Here is a 22,500-nt window from a genome sequence, read left to right as displayed (position 1 = left end):
ACATGTGTAACACCAGGAACATGTGTAACACCAGGAGACACATGTGTAACACCAGGAGACACATGTGTAACACCAGGAACATGTGTAACACCAGGAGACACATGTGTAACACCAGGAACATGTGTAACACCAGGAGACACATGTGTAACACCAGAAGACACATGTGTAACACCAGGAGACACATGTGTAACACCAGAAGACACATGTGTAACACCAGGAGACACGTGTAACACCAGGAACATGTGTAACACCAGGAGACACATGTGTAACACCAGGAGACACATGTGTAACACCAGGAGACACATGTGTAACACCAGGAGACACATGTGTAACACCAGGAGACACATGTGTAACACCAGGAGACACATGTGTAACACCAGGAGACACATGTGTAACACCAGGAACATGTGTAACACCAGGAGACACATGTGTAACACCAGGAGACACATGTGTAACACCAGGAGACACATGTGTAACACCAGGAGACACATGTGTAACACCAGGAACATGTGTAACACCAGGAGACACATGTGTAACACCAGGAGACACATGTGTAACACCAGGATACACATGTGTAACACCAGGAGACACATGTGTAACACCAGGAGACACCTGAGGTCTGATTCTCAGAGACGTGCACACGCACAAGCAGCCGTGCACTTTTGTCTGCAGGTAGTGTGTGTGTGTGTGTGTGTGTGTGTGTGTGTGTGTGTGTGTGTGTGTGTGTGTGTGTGTGTGTGTGTGTGTGTGTGTGTGAGTGTGTGTGTGTGTGTGTGTGTGTGTGTGTGTGTGTGTGAGTGTGTGTGTGTGTGTGTGTGTGTGTGTGTGTGAGTGTGTGTGTGTGTGATTGTGTGTGTGTGTGTGTGTGTGTGATTGTGTGTGTGTGTGTGTGTGTGTGTGTGTGTGTGTGTGTGAGTGTGTGTGTGTGTGTGTGTGTGTGATTGTGTGTGTGTGTGTGAGTGTGTGTGTGTGTGTGTGTGTGATTGTGTGTGTGTGTGTGTGTGTGTGTGTGAGTGTGTGTGTGTGTGTGTGTGTGTGATTGTGTGTGTGTGTGTGTGTGATTGTGTGTGTGTGTGTGTGTGTGTGTGTGTGTGATTGTGTGTGTGTGTGTGTGTGAGTGTGTGTGTGTGTGTGTGTGTGTGATTGTGTGTGTGTGTGTGTGTGTGTGTGTGAGTGTGTGTGTGTGTGTGTGTGTGTGTGATTGTGTGTGTGTGTGTGTGTGTGTGTGAGTGTGTGAGTGTGTGTGTGTGTGTGTGTGTGTGTGTGTGTGATTGTGTGTGTGTGTGTGTGTGTGTGTGAGTGTGTGTGTGTGTGTGTGTGTGTGTGTGTGTGTGTGTGTGTGTGTGTGTGAGTGTGTGTGTGTGTGTGTGTGTGTGTGTGTGTGTGTGTGTGTGTGTGTGTGTGTGTGTGTGTGTGTGTGTGTGTGTGTGTGTGTGTGTGTGTGTGTGTGTGTGTGTGTGTGTGTGTGTTGCTAAGCCTGGCTTCTGATTGTTCTCCTCTGACTGTTCCCTCAAACATCAAAACTTGGCGTTGTCACTTTTTGGCCTCGACTGCAGCACAAATGTAAACAACTTCCATCGTAAAAAAAAAAAGAAAAAAGAAGCCAGTCTCACACTTGCTACCAATGACATCATCGCCATAACATCTTCAACCTTGGCAAAATGTTGTGTGTCAGTAGCTTTAATGGTAATGTGTGTCTGCAATAATGTGCTGTCCACTGTTTACATGTGCACTTGGCCAATGTAATAGATGCATGTAGCACACACACACAACAGTAGAGGGAGACAGAAGGACACAAACGTTAGCATAGCATTGCGAGCTAACGTGACAGCCACATTTTAACAGCAACACCACGCTCGGTTAGCCTGTTTGCTCTGCTGGTTTTAAAGGACCTAGTAGGGTCAAAACAGTGGTCAAAGATCGTCTATACAACAGGAGCGCACTACGGTTTTTTTTAACACCTAATGCAAAAACGCCAGTCAAAGAACCTCTGTTTGATACGAGGACACTTTTGGTTTAGGGGACTTACTACAAAGATCTTCTGTATGACAGATTTTTAGTTGTTTTTTTTTAGCATTAATTAGCTAAAACGCTAGTCAAAGATTGTCTATACAACAGTACCTAATGTTTTTTAGAACCTACTGTAAAAACGTAAGTTTTTTTAAGCAATTACTGAAAAAAAAATGCTAGTCAAAGATCCTCTATTTGACAGGAGCGCTGTTTTTCGAGCAACTACTGCAGAAACACTAGTCAAAGATCCTATATTTGACAGGAGCGTTCTGTTGTATTTTTGAGGAACCGGTACTGCAAAAACGGTAGTCAAAGATCCTCTATTTGACAGGAGCGCTCTGTTTTTTGAGCAACTACTGCAGAAACTGTAGTCAAAGATCCTCTATTTGACAGGAGCGCTCTGTTGTTTTTTTGAGCAACTACTGCCCAAACACTAGTCATAGATCCTGTATTTGACGGGAGTGCGCTATTTTTTGAGCAACTACTGCAAAAACTGTAGTCAAAGATCCTTTATTTGACAGGAGCGGTCCGTTGTTTTTTTGAGCAACTACTACAAAAACTGTAGTCAAGGAGCCTCTATTTGACAGGAGCTATCTGGTTGTTTTTTTTGAGCAACTACTACAAAAACGCTAGTCATAGATCCTCTATTTGACGGGAGCACGCTGTTTTTTGAGCATCTACTGCAAAAACGCTAGTCAAAGATCCTCTATTTAACAGGCACGCTCTGTTTATTGAGCAACAACTGCAACAACGCTAGTCAAAGATCCTCTATTTGACAGGCGCGCTCTGTTTTTTGAGAAACCGCTGCAAAAATGCTCGTCAAAGATCCTCTATTTGACAGTCACGCTCTGCTTATTGAGCAACTACTGCAAAAACGCTATTAAGTGCTATTCGCGGTTTACATGTGCACTTGGCCAATGTAATAGATGCATGTAGCACACACACAACAATGTTACACAAACGTAAGCATAGCATTGCGAGCTAACGTGACAGCCACATTTGAGCAGCAACACCACGCTCGGTTAGCCTATTTGCTGAAGATACGGCAGATATACTCAATTTAAGATGTGTAGCAAAGCCTGCTTCATCTGTGAACTTCCTCCAGCGTACTCTGCTGTGTGGTAGCTTGCTGTTTACACATAACATGAATACTTTCCTGACAGCGAGACTAAATAAGAAAGGTATGGGCATGAAGTTGAGTCTGAGCAGGCTGCTGCTCTCTAGCGTTTACATCCAACACAGAAGTTGAGGCTGCTGCTCGCTAGCGTTTACATCCAACACAGAAGTTGAGGCTGCTGCTCTCTAGCGTTTACATCCAACATAGAAGTTGAGGCTGCTGCTCTCTAGCGTTTACATCCAACACAGAAGTTGAGGCTGCTGCTCTCTAGCGTTTACATCCAACACAGAAGTTGAGGCTGCTGCTCTCTAGCGTTCACATCCAACACAGAAGTTGAGGCTGCTGCTCTCTAGCGTTTACATCCAACACAGAAGTTGAGGCTGCTGCTCTCTAGCGTTTACATCCAACACAGAAGTTGAGGCTGCTGCTCTCTAGCGTTTACATCCAACACAGAAGTTGAGGCTGCTGCTCTCTAGCGTTTACATCCAACACAGAAGTTGAGGCTGCTGCTCTCTAGCGTTTACATCCAACACAGAAGTTGAGGCTGCTGCTCTCTAGCGTTTACATCCAACACAGAAGTTGAGGCTGCTGCTCTCTAGCGTTTACATCCAACACAGAAGTTGAGGCTGCTGCTCTCTCTAGCGTTTACATCCAACACAGAAGTTGAGGCTGCTGCTCTCTAGCGTTTACATCCAACACAGAAGTTGAGGCTGCTGCTCTCTAGCGTTTACATCCAACACAGAAGTTGAGGCTGCTGCTCTCTAACGTTTACATCCAACACAGAAGTTGAGGCTGCTGCTCTCTAACGTTTACATCCAACACAGAAGTTGAGGCTGCTGCTCTCTAGCGTTTACATCCAACACAGAAGTTAAACCACTCAAATTTGCATTATTTATTTTTCTATGTGTTTAATATATTTTATTTGTGTGTGCCTCAAAAAATATTGTGACTTAAACATTAAAACCCCAATAAAACCAATAAAATTTGCATTATTATTGTTTTATTTTTCTTGTTTTTCCAACTTTAGCCTTGATGGAATTTTTTAAAACTGTGGTAGTGTGCAACTTTAAAAAGTACCGTATTTTACGTAGTATAAGTCGCTCCTGAGTATAAGTCGCACCCCCGGCCAAACTATGAAAAAAACTGCGACTTATAGTCCGAAAAATACGGTATATAAAAAAAATAATTATATACATTTTTTTTATATATATATTAATGTATTTAAGTGTATGTGACTTTAAAAATGTGAACAGCTAAAATGTACATAAAAATGAATGTATTTATTAGTTATTTTTTCAACTTTAGCCATGATTGAGATTTTAGGGCTCAGGTAGCATTCGACTTAATAAGCCCATAAAATATGCATTTTTATTTTATGTTCACATATTCATTTAGTTATGCCTTTAGTGTGCCTCTAAAAAAAGAATGTGACTTTTTTTTTTTTAAATCCAATAAAACCGCTAAAATTCAAATCGTTATTATTTTATATTTCTGTATTCATGTTTTGTGCAACTTTAATCTTGATTGAACTTTTAAGGCCAGGGTAGAGTGTGACTTAATAAACCCCTAAAATTTGCATTAATATTTTGTTTTCATGTATTTAATTATACATTTTGTGTGCCTTTTAAAAAATTCAGAATAAAACCTCAAACATTTTTTTTTTTTTTACTTTATATTTTAACATATTTCATTTAATTTAAGCTTTGATTTTGTTGAGTTTATTCCTGTTGCGTTCAGAAGTTGTGCTAAACATACATGACTGAACTTTTTAAAGCCAGTGTAGCGTGTGACTTAAACCACTCAAATTTGCATTATTAATTTTTTTATGTGTTTAATTTATTTTATTTGTGTGTGCCTCAAAAAACATTTTGACTTAAACATTAAAACCCCAATAAAACCATTAAAATTTGCATTATTATTGTTTTATTTTTATAGTTTTTCCAACTTTAGCCTTGATGGAATTTTTTAAAACTGTGGTAGTGTGCAACTTTAAAAAGTACCGTATTTTTCAGGGTATAAGTCGCTCCTGAGTATAAGTCGCACCCCTGGCCAAACTATGAAAAAAACTGCGACTTATAGTCCGAAAAATACGGTATATAAAAAAAATAATTATATAACATTTTTTTATATATATTAATGTATTTAAGTGTATGTGACTTTAAAAATGTGAACAGCTAAAATGTACATAAAAATGAATGTATTTATTAGTTATTTTTTCAACTTTAGCCATGATTGAGATTTTAGGGCTCAGGTAGCATTCGACTTAATAAGCCCATAAAATATGCATTTTTATTTTATGTTCACATATTCATTTAGTTATGCCTTTAGTGTGCCTCTAAAAAAAGTATGTGACTTTTTTTTTTTAAATCCAATAAAACCGCTAAAATTCAAATCGTTATTATTTTATATTTCTGTATTTATGTTTTGTTCAACTTTAATCTTGATTGAACTTTTAAGGCCAGGGTAGAGTGTGACTTAATAAACCCCTAAAATTTGCATTAATATTTTGTTTTCATGTATTTAATTATACATTTTGTGTGCCTTTAAAAAATTCAGAATAAAACCACAAACATTTGTTTTTTTTACTTTATATTTTAACATACTTATTTTTTATTTCATTTAATTTAAGCCTTGATTTTGTTTAGTTGTTTTCCTGTTGCGTTCGGCAGTTGTGCTAAACATACATGACTGAACTTTTTAAAGCCAGTGTAGCGTGTGACTTAAACCACTCAAATTTGCATTGTTATTTATTCATGTGTTTAATTTATTTTATTTGTGTGTGCCTCAAAAAACATTGTGACTTAAACATTAAAACCCCAATAAAACCATTAAAATTTGCATTATTATTGTTTTATTTTTCTTGTTTTTTCAACTTTAGCCTTGATGGAATTTTTTAAAACTGTGGTAGTGTGCAACTTTAAAAAGTACCGTATTTTTCGGAGTATAAGTCGCTCTTGAGTATAAGTCGCACCCCCGGCCAAACTATGAAAAAAACTGAGACTTATAGTCCGAAAAATACGGTATATAAAAAAATTATTATACAATTTTTTTATATATATATATATATATATTAATGTATTTAAGTGTATGTGACTTTAAAAATGTGAACAGCTAAAATGTACATAAAAATGAATGTATTTATTAGTTATTTTTTCAACTTTAGCCATTATTGAGATTTTAGGACTCAGGTATCATTCGACTTAATAAGCCCATAAAATATGCATTTTTATTTTATGTTCACATATTCATTTAGTTATGCCTTTAGTGTGCCTCTAAAAAAAGTATGTGACTTTTTTTTTTTAAATCCAATAAAACCGCTAAAATTCAAATTGTTATTATTTTATATTTCTGTATTTATGTTTTGTTCAACTTTAATCTTGATTGAACTTTTAAGGCCAGGGTAGAGTGTAACTTAATAAACCCCTAAAATTTGCATTAATATTTTGTATTTAATTATACATTTTGTTTAAAAAGAGTCTGTAGGAAAACAATTCGGAATAAAATAATTTGCTTTTTTTTTTTTTTTTTACTTTATATTTCAAACATATTTATTTTTGATTTTATTTGATTCAAGCCTTGATTTTGTTTATTTTTTTCCTGTTGTGTTCGGCAGTTATGCTATACATACATGACTGAACTTTTTAAAGCCAGGGTAGCGTGTGACTTAAACCACTCAAATTTGCATTAATTTATTTTATTTGTGTGTGCCTCAAAAAACATTGTGACTTACACATTAAAATCCCAATAAAACCATTACAATTTGCATTAATATTGTTTTATTTTTCTTGTTTTTCCAACTTTAGCCTTGATGGAATTTTTTAAAACTGTGGTAGTGTGCAACTTTAAAAAGTAGTGAAAATACCCCAACAAATAATACCAGCATGGAGCCAGCAAAAAGACACTTAAGTGGGAGTAAACGAGCGTCAATACTCACTCTTGTACTGCGCGGGCTATAGACAGTGCAGTGGAGCCGGTCTCGTTGACGCTGTCCAAGGTCACGTTGGGCAGGTCGTCGTCGTCGCTGTCGCTTTTTATCTGCCGTGGCGACAGGCCGTTGTGCTCCATGTGCGCTGTTGAGGACAAAGCGGTTAGGACACACAACGCTGTGGGGTGGCACTAAAAACACTTGATTATATTAGCCTTTGTCTCCTCCAGGCTAGACTACTGCAACGCACTTCTTGTGGGGATCCCCAGCAAGAACTTCCAGAAGCTGCAGTACTTACAGAATAGTGCTGCTAGGATCCTGGTGAGAGTGCGGAAATACCACCACGTCACACCACTTCTCAAATCCCTTCACCGGCTTCCTGTTCCACTCAGGATTGCATACAAAGTCTCCCTACTAACCCACCAGTGCCTCCATGGAAATACCAACCTCCAACCTCCGAGGACAAAGATACGAACGCTCTCCCTGACCACCTGAGGGCACCACAGACTGTGGATGCTTTTAAAAAAGGCTTAAAAACCCTTCTTTTTAAAAAAGCCTTCTTTTTTTTTAGATATATGCATACTAGTTGTAGCTATTAGGCTGTTCTAGATTTTATTTGTATTTATTTATTTTGTTAATACACTGTAGCCCTTTGAGGTTGTTTGCTCAATGTTAAGTGCTTTTTACAAATAAAATCTATTATTATTATCATTTATTTATTTTTTCTTAGTTTTTCCCAAGCTGCCGCGCGTCAAACGATCAAACTCACTGGAGTTAATTCGAAAAGGAAGCAATAATCGGATAGAGACTGTTAGTTCCCAAATGTGCATATAAGCCGCTGCTTTTTCCCCACGCTTTGTACACTGCCGCTTATAAAACAGCACGGCTAATTGGTGGATTTTTTCTCTCGCTATCGCCGATAATGTTTTGTTTTCAACAAACGGTTTTCATAGACACTTGAAAAAGGTGTGTCACCGTTTGTGCTACGGCACCATCTTTTGGACGAGTACTGAAATGTACTTCGGGTTTTCGTTCCTCGAACTGGAAGTACAACCGTCCACAGCGTTTCTATTTAAAAGGGTTCTTCCTAGGGATGTCCTATCGGCCGATAAATGCGTTAAAATGTAATATCGGAAAATATCGGTATCGGTGTTTTATTATCTGTATCGTTGTTTTTTTTTGTGTTTGTTTTTTGTTTTTTTTAAATTAAATCAACATAAAAAACACAAGATACACTTACAATTAGTGCACCAACCCAAAAAACCTCCCTCCCCCCATTTCTTTCTGTTATTAATATTCTGCTTCCTACATGATATATCAATATATATCAATACAGTCTGCAAGGGATACAGTCCGTAAGCACACATGATTGTGCGTGCTGCTGCTCCACTAATAGTACTAACCTTTAACAGTTAATTTTACTCATTTTCATTCATTACTAGTTTCTATGTAACTGTTTTTATATTGTTTTACTTTCTTTTTTATTCAATAATTTTTTTTAAATTTATTTACTTTATTTTATTTTATCAATTTTTTTTAAAAAGGTCCTTATCTTCACCATACCTGGTTGTCCAAATTAGGCATAATAATGTGTTAATTCCACGACTGTATATATCGGTTGATATCGGTATCGGTAATTAAAGAGTTGGACAATATCGGAATATCGGATATCGGCAAAAAGCCATTATCGGACATCCCTAGTTCTTCCTCTATTATTATAAGTTTTACAATATAACTAAAACAATTCTGACTTCTTAAACCCTCCCAGGTGTGATTTTCTGGAGGAGTGTTTTCATTCATGCATATTTGTACGTGCGACGGTAATGTAATCAAGCTGGTGTCATTAGCAATAGCGACAATGCTAACACGTTTATGAGTGTCAGTGTTAGCATTATTAACTTACAATGGCATTCTTTTTGTATTGTTTCAGTTTCATAAATTCACCAAAGCGTCACTTTGGAGTTATTGAGTCTGATTAGCTTATTGGAGAGCTATCTTCCACAGCTAGTGGGTCCATGACCATGACTTCTGTTTTGTTTGATCAGCCGTTTTACTGCCGTGTTACAGACACCGTTTGGAAACAACCGGTGTGGCTAATACATGTAAAATGTAACGAGGTTTTCCAAAATAAATCAACTCAAGTTATGGGAAAAAAATGCCAACATGGCACTGCCATATTTATTATTGAAGTCACAAAGTGCATTATTTTTTTTAACATGCCTCAAAACAGCAGCTTGGAATTTGGGACATGCTCTCCCTGAGAGAGCATGAGGAGGTTGAGGTGGGCGGGGTTGAAGGGGGTAGCGGGGGTGTGTATATTGTAGCGTCCCGGAAGAGTTAGTGCTGCAAGGGGTTCTGGGTATTTGTTCTGTTGTGTTTATGTTGTGCTACGGTGCGGATGTTCTCCTGAAATGTGTTTGTCATTCTTGTTTGGTGTGGGTTCACAGTGTGGCGCATATTTGTAACAGTGTTAAACTTGTTTATACGGTCACCCTCAGTGTGACCTGTATGGCTGTTGACCAAGTATGCATGCATTCACTTGTGTGTGTGAAAAGCCGTAGATATTATGTGACTGGGCCGGCACGCAAAGGCAGTGCCTTTAAGGCAGGGGTCACCAACGCGGTGCCCGCGGGCACCAGGTAGCCCGTAAGGACCAGATGAGTAGCCCGCTGGCCTGTTCTAAAAATAGCTCAAATAGCAGCACTTACCAGTGAGCTGCCTCTATTTTTTAAATTGTATTTATTTACTAGCAAGCTGGTCTCGCTTTGCCCGACATTTTTAATTTTAAGAGAGACAAAACTCAAATAGAATTTGAAAATCCAAGAAAATATTTTAAAGACTTGGTCTTCACTTGTTTAAATAAATTCATTTATTTTTTTACTTTGCTTCTTATAACTTTCAGAAAAACAATTTTAGAGAAAAAATACAACCTTAAAAATGATTTTAGGATTTTTAAACACATATACCTTTTTACCTTTTAAATTCCTTCCTCTTCTTTCCTGACAATTTAAATCAATGTTCAAGTATTTATTTATTTTTTGTAAAGAATAATAAATACATTTTAATTTAATTCTTCATTTTAGTTTCTGTTTTTTCGACAAAGAATATTTGTGAAATATTTCTTCAAACTTATTATGATTTAAAATTCAAAAAAATTATTCTGGCAGATCTAGAAAATCTGTAGAATCAAATTCAAATCTTATTTCAAAGTCTTTTGAATTTCTTTTACATTTTTTGTTCTGGAAAATCTAGAAGAAATAATGATTTGTCTTTGTTAGAAATATAGCTTGGTCCAATTTGTTATATATTCTAACAAAGTGTAGATTGGATTTTAACCTATTTAAAACATGTCATCAAAATTCTAAAATTAATCTTAATCAGGAAAAATGACTAATGATGTTCCATAAATTCTTTTTTTAATTTTTTCAAAAAGATTCGAATTAGCTAGTTTTTCTCTTCTTTTTTTCGGTTGAATTTTGAATTTTAAAGAGTCGAAATTGAAGATAAACTATGTTTCAAAATTTAATTGTCATTTTTTTTCGTGTTTTCTCCTCTTTTAAACCGTTCAATTAAGTGTAAATATCATTAATTATTAATAATAACATAGAGTTAAAGGTAAATTGATCAAATTGGCTATTTCTGGCAATTTATTGAAGTGTGTATCAAACTGGTAGCCCTTTCGCATTAATCACTACCCAAGAAGTAGCTCTTGCTTTCAAAAAGGTTGCTGACCCCTGCTTTACTGTTTATTGGCGCTCTGTACTTCTCCCTACGTCCGTGTACACAGCGGCCTTTTAAAAAGTCATACATTTGACTTTTTGAAACCGATACCGATCATTTCCGATATCACATTTCTAAAGCATTTATCGTATCGGACATCTCTACATGTAAGGTAAGTGTAACTTCTCCGCTTTAAAGCGCATGTACACGTAGTGCTAACCACTCATGATACTTTGTCAATTTAACAACAAACTACATCGGGAGGTTGCCTACAGCCGCAGCCGTGCGTGCCAATATTGCGCGAGCCCTGAAAAGCCGCGGCACAAAGCGTGTGTGACACACTTTGCCGATGAAATAGCAATTTGGCGTAGGTGAAACCACACAATGGCGCGCCTTCAAACATATTGTCCGCTGTCCACATCCCGTATGAATTTCAAAGCAATGAAGAGTAATGAGCAGCAGCCACGTTATTGCGCCGTCTACTTATCCTGCACGTGGACGCTATGCTAGCGAGGAAGGGGGCGGCGGGTGGGGGGGGGGGGGGGGCGCCATCTTGCTCGCCCTATGGAAAGGCTGCAATTAGGAAGTGTAATTAGTTGGCAATGCAGGGCTCGCTGTGAGAGGCGACACAAAGGAGGACTGCTGGAGAGGTGGGCAGATTTGTCCTTTTCTTTTTCTTCCCCTCTCCTGTTGTTTCCAGTCATACCCTGTTTCCATGGCAACCTGCTGCCGGAGACAGGGGAGGCAGCAGTGAAAGGAAGTGCATCCGCCCTCTCTTAAAGAGGATGGTCGACCTGTGTGTGTGTGTGTGTGTGTGTGTGTGTGTGTGTGTGTGTGTGTGTGTGTGTGTGTGTGTGTGTGTGTGTGTGTGTGTGTGTGTGTGTGTGTGTGTGTGTGTGCGCTCGTGGGCGTGTGGAAAGTGTTTTTGTGTCAGTGTTGTTGAAAGCTTTTTTACACGCGCTTCTTCTTGCTGCCTTTAAAAAAGGGACTGGAGCGCGGCCTTGAACTTGCCGCTGTGGTGCGGCCGCGGGTGCTTTCGGGTGTCGGGTCATGCGGACGAGTCACTTTATTAGGTACAGTGGCATTGGAAAAAAGCAAAGTGCCGTTAATAAAAAAAAAAGATAGGATGGAATTAGGGATGTCCGATAATGGCTTTTTGCCGATATCCGATATTGTCCAACTCTTAATTACCGATACCGATATCAACTGATACCGATATATACAGTGGTGGAATTAACACATTATTATGCCTAATTTGGTCCTTTTTTTTTTTTAATTAATAAAATAAGATAAAAACATTAAAAAAAAATTCTTGAATAAAAAAGAAAGTAAAACAATATAAAAACAGTTACGTAGAAACTAGTAATGAATGAAAATGAGTAAAATTAAGTGTTAAATAGAGATGTCCGATAAATGCGTTAAAATGTAATATCGGAAATTATCGGTATCGGTTTTTTATTATCTGTATCGTTTTTTTATTTTTTTTTAATTTATTTTTTATTTATTAAATCCACATAAAAAAAACAAGATACACTTACAATTAGTGCACCAAGCCAAAAAAGCTCCCTCCCCCATTTACACTCATTCACACAAAAGGGTTGTTTCTTTCTGTTATTAATATTCTGCTTCCTACATTATATATCAATATATATCAATACAGTCTGCAAGGGATACAGTCCGTAAGCACACATGATTGTGCGTGCTGCTGCTCCACTAATAGTACTAACCTTTAACACTTCATTTTACTCATTTTCATTCATTACTAGTTTCTATGTAACTGTTTTTATATTGTTGTACTTTCTTTTTTATTCAAGAAAATGTTTTTAATTTATTTATCTTATTTTATTATTTTTTTAAAAAGTACCTTATCTTCACCATACCTGGTTGTCCAAATTAGGCATAATAATGTGTTAATTCCACCACTGCATATATCGGTTGATATCGGTATCGGTTGATATTGGTATCGGTTGATATCGGTATCGGTAATTAAAGAGTTGGACAATATCGGAATATCGGATATCGGCAAAAAGCCATTATCGGACATCCCTAGTGTTAAAGGTTAGTACTATTAGTGGAGCAGCAGCACGCACAATCATGTGTGCTTACGGACTGTATCCCTTGCAGACTGTATTGATATATATTGATATATAATGTAGGAAGCAGAATATTAATAACAGAAAGAAACAACCCTTTTGTGTGAATGAGTGTAAATGGGGGAGGGAGGTTTTTTGGGTTGGTGCACTAATTGTAAGTGTATCTTGTGTTTTTTATGTGGATTTAATAAAAAACTTTTAAAAAAAAGCGATACCGATAATAAAAAAAACAATACCGATAATTTCCGTTATTACATTTTAAAGCATTTATCGGCCGCTAATATCGGCAGGCCGATATTATCGGACATCTCTAGATGGAATGTTTCTAAAGCTTGCTAGTTAAAAATCACGTTTTAGGGAAAAATATGTTTGTAAAGTTGCACAAGAGCTTAGTTTATCGTAGGTTGTGCTTTTTTTTTTTTCATATCCAAAATTAGAGATGTCCGATAATATCGGACGGCCGATAAATGCTTTAAAATGTGATATCGGAAATGATCGGTATCTGTTTCAAAAAATTAAATGTATGACTTATTAAAAGGCCGCTGTGTACACGGCCGTAGGGAGAAGTACAGAGCGCCAATAAACCTTAAAGGCACTGCCTTTGCATGCACATAATATCTACAACTTTTCACACACACAAGTGAATGCAAGCCATTCTTGGTCAACAGCCATACAGGTCACACTGAGGGTGCACGTATAAACAACTTGAACACTGTTACAAATATGCACCACACTGTGAACCCACACCAAACAAGAATGACAAACACATTTCGGGAGAACATCCGCACCGTAACACAACATAAACACAACAGGTCAAATACCCAGAACCCCTTGCAGCACTAACTCTTCTGGGACGCTACAATATACACCCCCCTACAACTCAATCCCGCCCACCTCAACCTCCTCATGCTCTCTCAGGGAGAGCATGTCCCAAATTCCAAGCTGCTGTTTTGAGGCATGTTAAAAAAAATAATACACTTTGTGACTTCAATAATAAATATGGCAGTGCCATGTTGGCATTTTTTTTTTACATAACTTGAGTTTTTTTATTTTGGAAAACCTTGTTACATTGTTTAATGCATCCAGCGGGGCATCACAACAAAATTAGGCATAATAATGTGTTCATTACACCACTGTATATATCCGTATCGCTTGATATCGTAATCGATAATTAGGAGTTGGACAATATCGGAATATCGGCAAAAAAGCCATTATCGGACATCTCTATCCAAAATCATTATTTTTGAGGAGCAAGATAGTAGTTTCTATTACATTATTTGATCAATTATATTAGTTTGATGTATTACATTCTTGTTAGGTGAAAACTTTTTTAAAAATTTGCAAATTCATTAAAAATATATACATTTAAATATATTTATTTATATTTAAATATATATATATTTTTTTTAAAATCACGTGTACATAAATACTCAGACCCTTTGCTCAGTACTTTGTTGATGCTGCATCATGCTGTGTGGGTGTTTTTCCGCGGAACTGGTAGACTAGTCAGGATAGTGTCAATTAGGGGTTGCATCTTTATGCGGGGTAGTTCTCCCGGGATGCAGACGGGCAACTCCGGACGATGCGTGCAGGTAGGATATGATTTATTGCTCATAAATCATACACCGTAGATACAAACAGACAAAAACAAAACAAAAGGGATGCGTGCCGATCGCACGGGAATCTAAGGCCAAAAACTTAGAACAGGAATCATGAGCTAGAAAACAAGAATATCAATGTATTTGGTAAATGTTGCATATAGCAAACAATGAAGCCATACTGAGCGTGGCGAGAAAGGTGAATAAACAGCTCTCTGATTAGTGCTCGACAGCAGTTGAGCGTGCCGACCACTAACCAGAGGCAGGTGAACCCAATCAGTACCCATGGTAACCAAAACAAACCCAGAGGTGCACAAAAGAGGAACTCAGGGAGTCCAAAATTAACAGAACATGACTAAACAAAACATGATCCGGACCACGGATCATGACAGATAGAGGGAAAGATGAATGCAGCAATGTACAGAGACATCCTGGATGAAAACCAACACTTCCCATCCAACCTGATGGAGCTTGAAATGGGGGGGTAAAGAGGAACCTGTCCAAAGATAGGTGTGCCAAGCGTGTGGCATGGTATTGAAAAAGACTTGAAACCAAAGATGCATCAACAAAGTATTGCTTGGATTTACATGACATCACGAAATATGCCTGGTGGTCAATGGCTACGAGGCGCCATTTAGGCCAACAGCTGTGACTAGGATGGCAGAAGCAGGGATCGAACCTAGAACCCTCAGGTTGCTGGCACGGCCGCTCTACCAATCAATGACTTCGTCAAAGGTTTGTTTGATGTACTTTTAACGTTCATTATTTCCCAATTAAGTGTTGTTTTTATGTTTTCAAACACATTTTTGCTGCCAGTGTTTTGTAAAACACCAACTTGGTGAGTCTAAATCAAATAAATCAAATGTGAGCAAAATCTAAAAGAGTTAAGTTTTTACCAAAGACAGCAATCATACATTAATCTTTCAGCACATACACAATGTTGACATCTATAGTTATATTTTGATAAACAATCATAAATGAATCTTTCAGTACATACACAATGTATGTATATATATATATACACTACCGTTCAAAAGTTTGGGGTCACTTTTCAATGAAGATAACTTTAAACTTGTCTTAACTTTAAAGAAATACACTCTATACATTGCTAATGTGGTAAATGACTATTCTAGCTGCAAATGTCTGCTTTTTGGTGCAATATCTACATAGGTGTATAGAGGCCCCTTTCCAGCAACTATCACTCCAGTGTTCTAATGGTACAATGTGTTTGCTCATTGGCTCAGAAGGCTAATTGATGATTAGAAAACCCTTGTGCAATCATGTTCACACATCTGAAAACACTTTAGCTCGTTACAGAAGCTACAAAACTGACCTTCCTTGGAGCATATTGAGTTTCTGGAGCATCACATTTGTGGGGTCAATTAAACGCTCAAAATGGCCAGAAAAAGAGAACTTTCATCTGAAACTCCACAGTCTATTCTTGTTCTTAGAAATGAAGGCTATTCCACTAAATTGTTTGGGTGACCCCAAACTTTTGAACGGTAGTGTATATAAATAAAACTATGACACCTGTGAAGTGAAAACCCTCTCAGGTGACTACCTATTGAAGCTCGTGGAGAGAATGCCAAGAGTGTGCAAAGCAGTAATCAGATCAAAGGGTGGCTATTTTGAAGAAACTCGAATATAAAACATGTTTTCAGTTATTTCACATGTGTTCATTCATAGTTTTGATGTGACAATCTACAATGTAAATAGTCATGAAAATAAAGAAAACGCATTGAATGAGGAGAAGGGCCTTTACTACTATTACTACTAACAGTGGTTAACTTCTTTTTGCGCTTGTATGACAATTATGAATATTGAGTCATGACTCCTGTAAAAATGTGACTTCAAGAATGGCTTTTTTTTTTTTTAGCTATTCTAAGTTTTACAAGATGCACAGCTTGGCCCTGTAGCAGCTGAATTGGATTTTTGAATAACAGATTTTGTTTCACCTTTCAGTATTATTATTATTATTATTATTATTATTATTATTATTATGATGATGATGCCTACTATGATATTGTAACACGGTGCATGTGGTTTGCAGTGTACTAGCAGCTGCATTCATATGTGTGTGAAAATACTCATAATATTTGTTGGTATATTGTAGTACAGTGGCCCGGTACCAATCGGTCCGCGGACCGGTACCGGTATTACAAGAAATTTAAAAAAAAAACAAAAAAAAAACAACCTTTTTTTTTATTTTATTTTTTTATTAAATCAACATAAAAAACACAATATATACATTATATATCAACATAGATCAATACAGTCTGCAGGGATACAGTCTGTAAGCACACATGATTGTATTTCTTTATGGGGAAAAAAAAATAAAATAATTAAAAATTAAAAAAAATTAAATACTCCCCCCCCCCTCCCCCCCACCGGTCCATGGGACAAATTTTCAAGAGTTGACCGGTCCGCAGCTACAAAAAGGTTGGGGACCACTGCTGTAGTACAACCACAATAAGACAGTTGACATTGTATAATTTTGTTTTTGTTTTTCCTAAAAAAAAAAAGAAAAAAAAAGACATTGTATAATTTTGATACATCTGTCTATTATATTATTGGATTATGTTAGAATGCATGACAGTCGGACATACCGCATGTGTTTGTTTAGGTGCCTCCCATCGTCATGACCACACCCTCTTATGCAAGTCCTCTTTTTTCCCCCGTCCTATTTTCTTTCACGCCCTGAAGAAATGAGGAAACAAGTATCTCTGAGGACGACCCCGCCTTCCACTAATTACACACACTGGCGTGTACGGCATGTGGCACGCTGCGTGTGCTACGTGCACGGACATGACGCCCCGCCGTCCGTCAACAAGCAACCAAACGGATACTTAATAAGTGTGTGTGGTGTGTGTGTGTGTGTGTGTGTGTGTGTGTGTGTGTGTGTGTGTGTGTGTGTGTGTGTGTGTGTGTGTGTGTGTGTGTGTGTGTGTGTGTGTGTGTGTGTGTGTGTGTGTGTGTGTGTGTGTGCGGTGCGGGAGGTGGACAAGAGCAGCCTGTGTAGGTTCCCTCCCTGTCGGTTGCTAGTAAAACTCCACCCAGCGAGAGGGGAGCGCTTACACCCTGGCAGTAGAAAATGTTTGACATTGTACAATTTGAAACCTTCATTTCCTGGACAGAAGAAGTCAAACAAAAGCAAATCTTGTGACACTCAAGTTTTTTGAGCATCTAAAAGCTTTTCAGAGTTTTTTTATGCGTTTACAAGTCGAGATGGCCGATACGGCCTAAACTATATGTCGCGATATGTACACTATATTGACAAAAGTATTTGGCCACCTGCCTTGACTCACTTGAAGTGTCATCCCATTCCTAACCCATAGGGTTCAATATGACCTTTTGCAGCTATTACAGCTTCGACTCTTCTGGGAAGGCTGTCCACAAGGTTGCAGAATGTGTGTTTATAGGAATTTTCCACCATTCTTCCAAAAGCGCTTTGGTGAGGTCACACACTGATGTTGGTGGAGAAGGCCTGGCTCTCAGTCTCCCTTCTAAGTCATCCCAAAAGGTGTTCTATCGGGTTCAGGTCAGGACTCTGTGCGGGCCAGTCAAGTTCATCCACACCAGACCAGTTCATCCATGGACCTTGCTTTGTGCACTGGTGCACAGTCATGTTGGAAGAGGAAGGGGCTCGCTCCAAACTGTTCCCACAAGGTTGAGAGCATGGAATTGTCCAAAATGTTTTGGCATCCTGGAGCGTTCAAAGTTCCTTTCACTGGAACTAAGGGGCCAACACAAACTCCTGAAAAACAACCCCACACCATAATTCCTCCTCCACCAAATTTCACACTGGGCACAATGCGGTCCGAAATGTAGTGTTCTCCTGGCAACCTCCAAAGCCAGACTGCTCCATCAGATGTAAAAGTGTGACTCATCAGTCCAGAGAAGGCGTCTCCACTGCTCTAGAGTCCAGTGGTGATGTCCTTTACACCACTGCATCCCACGCTTTGCATTGGACTTGATGATGTAGGGCTTAGATGCAGCTGCCCGGCCATGGAAACCCGTTTTATGAAGCTCTCTGCGTACTGTACGTGGGCTAATTGGAAGGTGACATGAAGTTTGGAGCTGTGTAGCAAGTGACTGTGCAGAAAGTCTTTGCACTATGCTGACCTCTCTGGCAGTTCACCTGGCCTACCACTTGGTGGCTGAGTTGCTGTTGTTCCCAAACTCTTCACTTTTATTATAATGAAGCCGACTTTGGAATATTTAGGAGGGAGGAAATTTCAGCACAGGTGGCATCCTGTGACAGTTCCACGCTGGAAATCACTGAGAGCGGCCCATTCTTTCACAAATGTTAGTAGAAACAGTCTCCATGCCTAAGTGCTTGATTTGATACACCGGGCCAAGTGATTAGGACACCTGATTGTCATCATTTGGATGGCTGGCCAAATACTTTTGGCAATATAGTGTATGTCACGATATATTATTTGGTGTAAAAATGATAATAAAACCCTTTCCAAATGGTTTACAAATGCTCCTAACTTGGCTGCTGACACAAGAAGTAACAACACTATTATCTACTTGTTCATTTATAATATTTATGTTCTATGTACACTTCTGTTCAAATGTAATAATCACTTATTCTTCTCTTCTTTGATACTTTACATTAGTTTTGGGTAGGGATGTCCGATAATGGCTTTTTGCCGATATCCGATATTCCGATATTGTCCAACTCTTTAATTACCGATACCGATATCAACCGATACCGATATCAACCGATATATATACAGTCGTGGAATTAACACATTATTATGCCTAATTTGGACAACCAGGTATGGTGAAGATAAGGTACTTTTTTAAAAAATTTGTAAAATAAGATAAATAAATTAAAAACATTTTCTTGAATAAAAAAGAAAGTAAAACAATATAAAAACAGTTACATAGAAACTAGTAATGAATGAAAATGAGTAAAATGAAGTGTTAAAGGTTAGTACTATTAGTGGAGCAGCAGCACGCACAATCATGTGTGCTTACGGACTGTATCCCTTGCAGACTGTATTGATATATATTGATATATAATGTAGGAAGCAGAATATTGATAACAGAAAGAAATGGGGGAGGGAGGTTTTTTGGGGTTGGTGCACTAATTGTAAGTCTATCTTGTGTTTTTTATGTGGATTTAATAAAAAATAAAAAAATAAAAATAAAAACCAAAAAAAACAAACCGATACCGTTAATAAAAAAAACTGATACCGATAATTTCCGATGTTACATTTTAACGCATATATTGGCATCTCTAGTTTTGGGTGATACCACACATTGTGGTTACAGTGTCATACAGATATTTACATTTTTTTCAAGATCATTGAATGATTCCATTTTTGATCAAAAATCAGACAAAAACAAGATGGCGGTGTAGCAGTATCAATTTGATATTTCAATTATTTCCTACTATTTGCTCTGGATTTCAATCCTTTGTTTTTTTGCCCTTTAAGTTCTGCTTTGTCCAGGGACTTACTTGCTGGGTTTGTAAACAATAACAAAAACAATAATAAAAAATATCGATCCAACCACTGCAGTAGCGACCATGTAATGATATTATACTTGGTATCGTTACTGTCGATATTTGTATTGATCCGTTCAAGAGCTCGAGCTTGCAGCTAGCATTCTGTCCTACGTAGCTATTCCTCGTCCTCTTGGGATGATATTTATAAGAAACATAGTTTGTTGACCATGGAGGCGAGGATTGCTGACTTAAAAGTGGCTTTGCACTGCGGAGGGACATTAGCCGTTAGAGAGGATGCTAAATTGCGTTGAGGAGGCGTTCGTTAGCTGGTCGCTTTCAAATTTGCAGGACACAGCTAGAATGTGTCATCAGCATACATTATCACGTTATAACAATAGTATTAACAGTCAAAATGTATATCATTAATATCGTATATCATCTGTATCGCACATACATATTTATCAGGTAAAAAATACTGAATGTGAGGAAAAAGTCTAGAGATGGTAAAAAACTGCTGCCTAGAAAATTACAAACAAAAATTGGGGGAAACAATCAATAAAATAAAATGGAAATAGAAGTCATGGCCACATAGGAAATAAATGAAAGCTGTCGTGACACACGATGATAACCATAGAACAGGAAATGGAACTAATCATAACATGTGATGATAACCATAGAACAGGAAATGTTACTTGCAGCTGAACTCATCGCAACAAGTGAGAATAACAATAGAGCAGAACATGGAAGGCATCGAAATGCACGATGTGACGATCGAACTGGAAATGAAACTTGTCATGACATGTGATGATAACCATAGAACAGGAAATGGAACCAATCATGACATGTGATGATAACCATAGAACAGGAAATGGAACTAATCATGACATGTGATGATAACCATAGAACAGGAAATGGAACTAATCGGGACGTGATAACCGTAGAACAGGAAATGGAACTAATCATGACATGTGATGATAACCATAGAACAGGAAATTGAACTAATCATGACATGTGATGATAACCATAGAACAGCAAATGGAACTAATCATGACATGTGATGATAAACATAGAACAGGAAATGGAACTAATCAGGACATGTGATGATAACCATAAAACAGGAAATGGAACTAATCATGGCATGTGATGATAACCATAGAACAGGAAATGGAACTCATCATGACATGTGATGATAACCATAGAACAGGAAATGGAACTAATCACGACATTTGATGATAACCATAGAACAGGAAATGGAACTAATCATGACATGTGATGATAACCATAGAACAGGAAATGGAACTAATCATGACATGTGATGATAACCATAGAACAGCAAATGGAACTAATCACGACATGTGATGATAACCATAGAACAGGAAATGGAACTAATCATGACGTGTGATGATAACCGTAGAACATGAACTGGAACTAATCATGACATGTGATGATAACCATAGAACAGGAAATGGAACTCATCATGACATGTGATGATAACCATAGAACAGGAAATGGAACTAATCATGACATGTGATGATAACCATAGAACAGGAAATGGAACTCATCATGACATGTGATGATAACCGTAGAACAGGAAATGGAACTAATCGGGACGTGATAACCGTAGAACAGGAAATGGAACTAATCATGACATGTGATGATAACCATAGAACAGGAAATGGAACTAATCATGACATGTGATGATAACCGTAGAACAGGAAATGGAACTAATCATGACATGTGATGATAACCGTAGAACAGGAAATGGAACTAATCATGACATGTGATGATAACCATAGAACAGGAAATGGAACTAATCATGACATGTGATGATAACCATAGAACAGGAAATGGAACTAATCATGATGTGTGATGATAACCGTAGAACAGGAAATGGAACTAATCATGACATGTGATGATAACCGTAGAACAGGAAATGGAACATACCTTTGCCCTGGCTCTTGGCGTCGTCCAGCAGAGGTAGCATGATGGCGTTGTTGAGGCTGGAGGGCGAGCGCACGGCGGTGGTGTACATGAGGGGCAGCGACTGCACCACCACGGGGATGCGGTGCACGTGACTGCCCAGCTTGCCCAGAGCCTGCAGGCCCAGCGGGCTGGACGGCGGCGGCGGCACAGAGTGCAGGATGTGCAAATATGGCTGACCTCTCATCCCGCCGCCGGGCGCCACCAGAGGGCCCGGCGACAGCAACGAGGAGGCGGAGGTGATGACGGACGGCGACGAAGAAGAAGAGGACGACGACAGAGACGACGGCGAGAAGGCGGATCTCCGCGGCGAGGACGACATGATGTGGGAGGATGAGGAGGGGCGGGGCTTGTTGATGGACAGGTCCACCGGCTCGGTCTGCGTGTGGAAGTGCAGGTCGTGAGCCAGAAGGTCTTCTGGAGGCTCCGCCTTCACTCGGCTGAGGAAGAAGGGCACGCCGTCCATCGCCGAGTAAGGACGCACTTTGGGAGACTGAGAGAGGACAGACGGAGACGGCAATCAGACACATCAGGATTTTCAAAATAAAAGCATTCTTAATGAAAGTTTGGATTTAGTTGAGTGACACGTGAGCTGCTGA

General features: G+C 38.5%; 1 protein-coding gene across 4 annotated transcripts in view; it reads right to left on the bottom strand.

The window, feature by feature from the left end:
• The window catches only part of klf12b (Kruppel like factor 12b), a 130,964-nt gene that overhangs the window by 14,945 nt on the left and 93,519 nt on the right, over positions 1-22,500 (bottom strand). For all 4 annotated transcript variants that reach the window (XM_062061812.1, XM_062061816.1, XM_062061813.1 and 1 more), the window contains exons 3-4: positions 21,866-22,394; positions 7,062-7,197 (exon numbers count right to left, since the gene is read on the bottom strand). In XM_062061812.1, coding sequence (XP_061917796.1) covers positions 7,062-7,197; positions 21,866-22,394 — 665 coding nt within the window. The remainder of the gene's footprint in view (positions 1-7,061; positions 7,198-21,865; positions 22,395-22,500) is intronic.

The sequence above is a fragment of the Entelurus aequoreus genome, linkage group LG10, assembly GCF_033978785.1.
Source record: "Entelurus aequoreus isolate RoL-2023_Sb linkage group LG10, RoL_Eaeq_v1.1, whole genome shotgun sequence".
NCBI lineage: Eukaryota > Metazoa > Chordata > Actinopteri > Syngnathiformes > Syngnathidae > Entelurus > Entelurus aequoreus.
Note: the sequence above shows the minus strand (reverse complement) of the source record. Positions and strands in the feature narration are given on the sequence as shown.